The sequence below is a fragment of the Lactuca sativa genome, chromosome 3 (genome assembly GCF_002870075.4).
Source record: "Lactuca sativa cultivar Salinas chromosome 3, Lsat_Salinas_v11, whole genome shotgun sequence".
NCBI classification, from domain to species: Eukaryota; Viridiplantae; Streptophyta; class Magnoliopsida; order Asterales; family Asteraceae; genus Lactuca; species Lactuca sativa.
In genome coordinates this window covers 198,235,041-198,244,189 of record NC_056625.2, presented here as the reverse complement: position 1 = coordinate 198,244,189, position 9,149 = coordinate 198,235,041, and the positions used below count along the sequence as shown (strand labels likewise).

The following is a 9,149-nucleotide window of genomic DNA, read 5'->3' as shown; positions in this document are numbered from 1 at the left end:
ACCAGTCTGATCCAATGGGACAAAAAAAAAAGTTATAATTTTTTGTTCCATCCAAAGAGATAGGATACGGACTCGCTTTCGATCTATCGTCTGTGAAAAAAGACGTAAATGCCCTCCTCAATCATCTCATGAAAAAAACCCATAAAAAGCGTAACAAATGCAGCCTATAACTCACCAAGTTACTTTCGAGACTATTTATCTTGTTTTCCATTTCCTTGATGGATACTTCAGAAGGGACAAAACGGGCATTTTGTATCTCAACCAAAAATGGCCTACCTGACCCCAACATCCTCACCTGAAAAGTACACAGCTTTCATGATCAGACCACAATTAGTGGACAAAAAAGTCAAAAAAATGAGTAAATTACACGAATGGTCCCTATGGTTTATGGTAATTTGTGCATTTGGTCCCTAACTTACTTTTTTAACTCGGAAGGTCCCTATTGTTTGATTTTGTTACACGTTTGGTCCCTGTCATACATAAAAAGACTATTTTTCCATTGATTTTTTAATTTATTTAAATACACACACCCTCAACCCCACCCCTCTCACCTTAACTTATCTATCCCACCATTTTCCCTATTTAAATAATAATCGTTTTAGTTAAGAGAGGGATCAAGCGCGTAACAAAAACAAACAATAGGGACCAAGTGCGTGACTAAAACAAAAAGTAGGGACCTTCCGAGTTAAAAAAATGAGTTAGGGACCAAACGCGCAAATTACCCCAAACCATAGGGACCATTTGTGTAATTTACTCCTAAAAAATTTACACTGAGTAAAGAATGTATACATACGTCTATATCCTCTCTCCCAGCAGCATGAAACTTGTAGCTATCACCATTACACATGGGAAGGATATTGCCACCAATAAGCTCCTAAAAAATCAGCCAATTTTTTCACAATTTTAAAAAAATAAAAGATGATTTCTTTTGCAAAATGAAAATTAATCCAGTAAGTACCTCAACAGATGCATCTCCCTTCCTTTCTTCATCAATTATCCAGCGGGTTTGACTCACATTTCTTGAGAACTAACACAAAAAAGGAGCAGATTTGTTAGTAATTCCAACACCTATATCAGTCTAACAAAAGCAAAAGTTAATATTTAAAATACCTTGAGATATCGACCACCAATGAAGACAGGTGCCCTAGAACAAACCAATGTCATGTGACAAGGTTGACCAACCTAAGAGAAAAGAGAATAAGACAAAATAAAGGTCAAAAACACCACAACACAACTCAAACTAATGCTTCATGAGACATTATATTTAGTATTTACTTTTTTCAGTGGGGAATTAATGTCAGATGCATCACCACTTTGCATTGTTCCATTGCTACATTTAACAAGTCCATTACTTTCATCTGCAATTGATCTTGTTAGTATATATTTTGAATTATACAGTTATTTGTGAGTTGGAAATTTTTTAAAACCTGTTATGTAAATTCAAATAGATGCAAATATAAACTTTTTTAAAATTTGGACAAAGAAGAATAAGTAAACCATACATCATACATGCCTGATTTTATTCTTTTATTCCCTTGGTTTTTCCCTATCCTGTTTTCAGCAGATGTAGCATCAACATGTTCGAATGTCAAACGAATACGAAAATCACTAACACCAGATTTAACACCCTGCAATAATTGAATTGCATAAACAAAAAGCTTTTCTAAAATACCTTACTAAAAAAATTTAATCGAGTTTATCTTTTATATTGGTGTTTTATCTATAACAAGATTCATACACACGTTGAGCATGTAAAAGTCATAAGCATAAAGGAGGAAATTTTCTCCAAATGTGGTAAATATTTGAGGTAAGTCAAATTACCAAAAGTTTTTCAAGGGGATGTGTCATAGATAGCTTGAGTGCATCCTTTACTGAAATATGTTCAGATGAGAATTTCTCTTGAAACCAAACTTCAGAAGCATACTTCTTCTTCAAATACAACCTGGATAAGAAAATAAGAGGGAGTTAATGGTGATGAACTTGCATAGATTGAAAATCTAATTTGAGAATAATAACTTACAGAATCACTTGTTCATTTTCTGTAATGAGTGTTGGCAACGAGACTTCAAGGGTAAAACTGGGAATTTCATGACCTTTCTCTTTCACACTTTCAGCAACTGCCATGGCAAAGTCTTCAGCATGATCCTTCCCCAACAAAGTATCTCTCTCATCAAGATAACTAAATTGCAAGACACCTAAGCAAACTGAACAAATACTTGACTTCACTTCTAACTCTGGAGATGACTGCAAACTCTTTGCATCTACAGTATCTTCAGTGCTCTTAATTGCCATATCTTCTGAATTTATAGCTTTTTTAATAATGGAATATATGGTTGTTGGTGATAGCAAAGCATAAATACCCTCATGAATGTTAAATAACCGAAAAATGCATCGGACACACACCTGCATTACATGAAAGAAGTTCAGAAGCTACATCACCACTGTATGCAAAGTAGCAATGCATAAAGGCAGTAATCAGATCTCAAAAAGATATTAAGATCAGATGGATCTTTAGATAAAAATGCCTACCTAGTGAAACAATTCGATCGTGTACTTTATTCTTTGCTTGTATATTGGCGATATTTTTATGCATGGAACCAACATTCAATAAACAAAACTAAAGTTCTCTTATGTCAAAGTACACTTAAATTTGAATGTATCATTCATAGTTTCATACATGCAGATGCAAAGGGTGTATCTATATGAGATTCTTGACAGGGTGTATCTATACTTCTAACCAAGTATCCAAAGAGATATATACTTTTTGGATTCTTCCAATGCCATTATACAGGGAAAAGTTGTTCAATAATCACCGCTCATGATTTGCTCAAATCATGAAACAGCTGTTAACGCCTTCTAATGAAACATACTATAGTCTATAGGCACTAAATTGAATGCCAAAATGTGTCTCAGGAGAAGCAAGCACATTAGAAATTCAACATCGATTACATGACTATCTGAAACAACAGTCTCAAACTTGGTAAAATAAATAATACACAAAAAACGCTTCTCTGAAAATTCAGAAAGATTTAAAGTGTAGCTACTAGCTAGTAAGAGATTGAAGATACAAACACACGAGTCTCATGATCAGCTCTTTCGTAGGCGTATTAAAATTAACATTGGTTATGAAACTTTCGGAAAAAAAATTGCCAAAATCTTGAACTTGTTTAATATTCAATACAAATAAAATGTTCCCCTATAATTTCAGAAAAACCTCAAGTGTAACAAGAGATTGAAATAAAAACGCACAAACCTCGTGCGCAAACAGGTCTTTCACTGCGTGAGCAGGTAGTTCTTGCACGGCATATCCAAGAAGCTTCATCTCGTCCGCGGCCGCTATTGCGGGATCTTGATCGTTAACAACCGGCGCGCTGACGGATTCGTCGGCCATTATCGGTTGGGGGTTTTACGTTAAGCGGCGAGGTTTTGAGGTACATACGGGTTGAAACTGTTATGGACCTGTGTCCTTTGGTATAATAAATTCGCATATGGTACTTCTACTTCTTGTTAATGTTAGTTTAGCCCCTACATTGAATAGTGGTTAACCGTATGGAAAACGAAGTAGAAGGGTAGTTAACTATTAAAATTATTCAAAAAAAAAAAATCATTGAAGTTTAATAAATACAAAGAAATCAGTAAACTATAGTATTTGTACACATAATATCATATAAGTAAATCATTTTGTTCAAATCACACCTTATAGTAACAAGTTACTTCATATTAGTATATGAGTCTTACTGCTAAGTTAGTAAGTAGACATACTGACTCAGCATTAAATAATATATCCCACCTTAATGAATCGAGTTAGGGCAAGAACCAATGTGTGGCAATCCTCGTGAATGACTTCTTCATCTTTCATGGCTTCTTCGTGTAAATCGGTGAGCTCTAGCTCAAATACACACATTTCCGAGACAAAGAGGTCATTTGATGATGCAAAGTCTTTGTGATCGTAGGTACCATTCTCAAATTTAGACATCATTCATGAAGGCTAATCTTGGTAGAATGCTAAAGGTTTGTCCTAACTCTTTGGTAAGTGTATTCGAAAGTTTTGGTATATCCTTTTCCTAAATAATGGCTTGGTTATATGAATTACTTTTTGAATATGAAGGATTTAAAGAAGAAAAAAATATAATTTTTGGGAATATGTTGACAAAGATGGAGATCCAATAAATAAAAATATGAAATATATATAAAGCAAAAACAGACTAATATGAAGATATTACTTGGAACATCTCCCTCTTGCATGTAATACAATATTGTCCGCTTTAGGCTCCCGATATAAAAATTCTCTCGAGGTTCACTATAGCAATCGAATATGTGAGTATTTAAATATATTTTATTCATGGTATAGATACCGTTTTGGACATGATACGTTTGAGCAAAGTCAAGAAAATAGATAAACAAAAGAGTGTAACGTATTCTTAAAAAATTAGATTCTAAGTAGTTTTTCAAAAAAGTTAATTTATAAACTATTTTTTTATTTGTGATCACAACGTAAAAAAAAATAAATAAAAAAATAGTTTGGTCAAACACAACTTAAATCAATGTTTTAAAACCCGGGTTGACCCGCCCGGTTCAACCGGTTGGACCGTGACCCAGGGTAGAAGGCGGGTCAATTGAGACCGGTTTTTTGTAAAAATATGAACCAGATTGAATCGGCCGGGTTTCCTCTAAAGCTGCGGTTCAACCGCTTATGTCGAACCGGTTAAACCCGGATTGACCCGTTTTAATAAGGTTTGGATAGTTGGAAACAAGTAGCGAACGCCAAAACAACGAGCCGTTTGCGGTTTCTTCAATGTTTTTAAATATTTAAACTTTGTGGACTTTAAATTATTGGTTTTATATGTTTATGCATTATGCATGAAAGTAAAAATATATAAAAATAGAAAAAGACTATAAACCAGGTTGACCCGGCGGTTCAACCGGTTGAACCGGTCATCATACCGGATCAACCAAAAACCCAGGTTTTAAAACATTTACTAGATAGATCCACCTAACTACCCATCAATTTTACCCACACCTACATGGGCCAGGCTTATTTGACTTCTTGGAATGTTCAACGGCAAGGAAGTCATAAAATTTTATCTCATACCTCGAACTGCGTAATATCATATAATCTCTTCTCCGACGCAAGTAAACTCTCTTCTTCAATCTATACTACTATACTGCCAAGAAAATAAAATAGAGACTTGGTAAGAGTTTGAGCTTCGAAAGTATTAGTTTCAATTGATATATACTATTTGTAGCATTAATTTTAGTATTTCCACTTCTGGTTATGTTTTAGATCACCAGGAGGAGCAATCATGAGTGACGATTCCATGATTAATCCAGAGCTTGTAATTGATCACAAATTCCCAGAGGTATCAAAAAATTCACCGTTATTTCCATCCGCAATCAGTTATTTCAAATCACTTATGATTATTAGGTACCGCGATCATGCTATGTTGCAGAAAATACACTTTTAACATATTGAAATCAGTCTTCGTTTTGAAATTCGTTGGTTGTAGTGGTAGCGATCCGTTTCTAGTTTAGGAACTATAAACTAAGCACATATAATTTGACCACTATTGGTTTAATTTGACTTTATTCTGTTGTGTAATTGCAGACGACATACACCTATAATGAAAGGTAGGTTGAACATATACACATCATTTGTAATTATCATTCCTCTCGACACTTGGATTTATTACTCATTGGTTGCTTTCTTTGAGGTAAAATAGAGATGTTGCAGTATACGCCCTAGGAATTGGAGCATGTAGCACAGATGCTTTAGATGATAAGGAGCTCAAATATGTTTACCATGAAGATGGGCAACAATCCATTCAGGTGTTACAAATTGGATAGAATTTCTTATCAAAATCTTTCAGAGTTGATAATTTGAAATTCTTGTGGTGTTTCATCCTTTTTAGGTGCTTCCAACTTTTGCAGCAATCTTTTCCATTGGACTTATTAATAACCTAGAGCAGTTGCCAGGATTTATGTAAGTGCTACTATTATATTGCTAAAATATGCTGTATACTTGTAGCTTAGTGCTGAATGATCATATTAAGAACTGAAAATGATTGATTATGAAATGGAAAGGCTTACAAAAGGTGAACTCAACTGAATTGCGTTGACCTGATTTGACCTCCTTTACTTAACCTTGACCCGTTGACTTTCCCTTTCTTTGCATATCTAATCCTTATATGATGTACACCAAAATATTAACCTATTTCACTTCATTTAATCGACTCTAACCTATTAAAACTTTTCTTATTTGTAATTGTTTAAATCTTGTTTCTATATGTTTTTAGGTTTGATCCACGCCTTCTTTTACATGGTCAGCAATATATTGAGATCTGCAAGCCTTTACCTTCTAATTGTTCAGTGAGAATCTGTTCCTTATTCTGTTGTAAACACTTCTGTTATGTTTTAATAAGGCTATTTTTTCTTTACTCAGACTTAACTGCATATACTCTTTTAAATACTATTCTATGTAACAACTATCCATGTGGGGCCAGTTATTACATGTAACCATTAAACTGTTGCAAAATTACTATTTTATTAACATTTGCATTTATCCCTATATCTTATTGCTGCAGTATTCTTGGTGTCATTGACATCTTTTATTGTCCATTTCCTTTACAGATGCGGAACAAGGCGAGCATTGTAGGATTGCATGATAAAGGTTTGATCTAAATTCTAAATTCTCCATATATTTATGATAGAAATAGTCAAGGGTAACATGGATACATAATTTTTTCAGTAAGAATTACTTCTTTAGTGTTCATTTTTCTATAGGTAAAGCTGCAATTCTTGAGTTTGAAGTTTTGAGTTATGAAAAAGAGACTGGTGAACTACTAAGCATGAATAGGTTAATACTTCTTGAATTATTAATGTAGAAATAAAAAGGTGTCTACAAATGTTATCTATTTGTCACAGTTAGCTTATATTTATATATATTTTTTTTACTCTTCAGAACAACGGTTTATTTAAGGGGTGCTGGTGGATTCTCAAAATCATCTCCACCATATTCATTTTCTAAGTATCCAAAGGATCAAACAGCTTCAAAAACTCCAAAGACTCCACCTTTTGTAGTACATGAGGAACGTATTCAACCATCACAGGTGTGTAAAGCTTTCCACTCTAAATCCATGAACATTTTGATATTTTTATTAGTCAAAATGTTTGTGGTAAACCCGTAAAATAAATGTAGAATATTTAAAAAAAGATTGAATTAGAACTGAAGCTTAATTATATTTTACTAGGCATAATATAATACAGAAAAACACAATGTGCTTTGACCATTTTATGGATTTAGCCACTCTAGGATGAACAAACAAGAAAATAATTGAGTAAATTACATGAATGGTCCCTATGGTTTGGGGTAATTTGCGCGTTTGGTCCCTAACTTATTTTTTTAACTCCGAAGATACCTACTATTTGTTTTTGTTACACACTTGGTCCTTGTCTTACCTAAAAAGACTATTATTTAAATAGGGAAAAATGGTGGGGTAGGTAAGGTAATGTGAGGGGGTGGGGTTGGGGGTGTGTTTATTTAAATAAATTAAAAAATCAAGAGTAAAATTGTCTTTTTACGTAAGATAGGGACGAAACGCGTAACAAAAACAAGCAGTAGGGACCTTCCGAGTTAAAAAAAAAAGTTAGGGACCAAACGCGCAAATTACCCTAAACCATAGGGACCATTCGTGTAATTTACTCAAAATAATTTATACTTCTACCAAAAAGGGAATAATGAACAATGTTTGACTTTATCTTATCATTTTGTGTTTTGTTAACAGAAAAAAAAAGAACTAAATACTTTATTATGTAGGCATTGCTTTACAGGCTCTCTGGTGATTACAACCCTTTGCATAAGCTGAATAAAGTAATCTGGCAGATTGCATGTTTGCTTTGAGTGCATCCTTAGGACATTTTGACAAGAACATCATGCATGCCTTTGATAAGGTCCGATTTCTAGCACATGCATGGAGTGAATGAGCATCCAAGATGTACTAGAAGTGGTTTAAATGCTTTTGACCATGCAAGAACACAAAAGAAATGGAGAAGAAGATGTAATACTTGTTTTTGAAGTCACATGAACATATGTGCATCATTTTCACTCCTTGCATGGGTTTGATCCCGGATTTTCACCATTTCAAACACATGCATTGTGTTATGGTGAGAATCTACAAACCAAAAGGGAAAAATAAAGATTTCTAGCCATGGAAAGGCATAGAATCCGAAAAGAAGAGAAAACTAAGAAGAAGAGGAAGTAGAATCATGAAATTATGGAAGAAGATGTTGTTGTTTACCTTGGTTTTGATCTTGAGGGAAGTAAGAACACATTCAAAGTCTTCAAAATCTCGAAATTTGGCAGAGGAATTAGAGACATTTCGTGACTTAGAGAGAGAGAGGAAGAGAGTTTATGTGTTAGGAGGGTGGAGTGTGAGAGAGTGAAGAGAGATGAGGTAGAGTGAGGGAGAAGTTCTAATGATTGAGTTTTGGGAAGAGGGAGCATGGGGAGGGGAGAATGGCCAGATTTTTGAGTGCATTAAAGCCTCCTCTCTCCTAAATTCAAATTTTATAAAATTCCCTCCAACATTTTTATAAAACCCCAAATTTTTATAAAAGTGTTTATTAGGCAATTCTTGATTTATTTAGAAATCTTGTTTTTAACTAATAAATTATGATTATTGCATGATAATTTAATTTCTATTTCATTGATTATAATCCATAATTTGATTAATAAAAAATTTATATTGGAAAGTTTATAGCCAAATTTTATAATGTTTTTAAGCTTTAAGATTTATAAATTTGGATTTTCGGCTCTTTAGGGTTTTTGGAATATTGTTTGATGTTCATCATCATAATGAAGTATAATTAGAATATTTTAATTTATTTTTAGGGTTTTATACCCTTTTTCAATTATAACAAAGCTTGAAAGTTTCATTCAAATTATAGCATTGGCATTTCTTATTGTAGTTAAGCAACTTACTAGAATCGTAAGTGTCAAGTATATTAGTCCTAGGTCTTAGATGGATCCTAGTTTATGCAAGATTTTGACCTAATTTATACTACTAGGCCATGGCATGATGTGCATGAATGGTTATTATAAAGATGCATGAGTCCGAGAATGACCTGAATTGACAGTTGTCACAGTATCCCCC

At 33.6% G+C, this 9,149-nt stretch overlaps 2 protein-coding genes across 2 annotated transcripts; one reads left to right on the top strand and one right to left on the bottom strand.

Annotated features, from left to right (window-relative positions):
* Window positions 1-106: 106 nt before the first annotated feature.
* Window positions 107-3,569, bottom strand: LOC128133067 (uncharacterized). Its single transcript, XM_052770077.1, has 9 exons — window positions 3,254-3,569; window positions 2,021-2,403; window positions 1,822-1,942; window positions 1,514-1,628; window positions 1,276-1,358; window positions 1,111-1,182; window positions 959-1,027; window positions 794-874; window positions 107-295 (listed from the first exon to the last, which is right to left on the bottom strand). The coding sequence occupies exons 1-9, from the start codon at window positions 3,389-3,391 to the stop codon at window positions 122-124; spliced, it is 1,236 nt and encodes a 411-aa protein (XP_052626037.1). The 5' UTR covers window positions 3,392-3,569; the 3' UTR covers window positions 107-121.
* A 1,467-nt stretch (window positions 3,570-5,036) lies between these two features.
* LOC128132880 (enoyl-CoA hydratase 2, peroxisomal-like) lies at window positions 5,037-7,897 on the top strand. Its single transcript, XM_052769879.1, has 10 exons — window positions 5,037-5,192; window positions 5,285-5,360; window positions 5,606-5,628; window positions 5,721-5,826; window positions 5,910-5,980; window positions 6,294-6,366; window positions 6,628-6,667; window positions 6,781-6,853; window positions 6,959-7,106; window positions 7,814-7,897. Exons 2-10 carry the CDS (start codon window positions 5,304-5,306, stop codon window positions 7,895-7,897), a joined length of 675 nt encoding a protein of 224 aa, XP_052625839.1. The 5' UTR covers window positions 5,037-5,192; window positions 5,285-5,303.
* The last annotated feature ends 1,252 nt before the right edge of the window (window positions 7,898-9,149 follow it).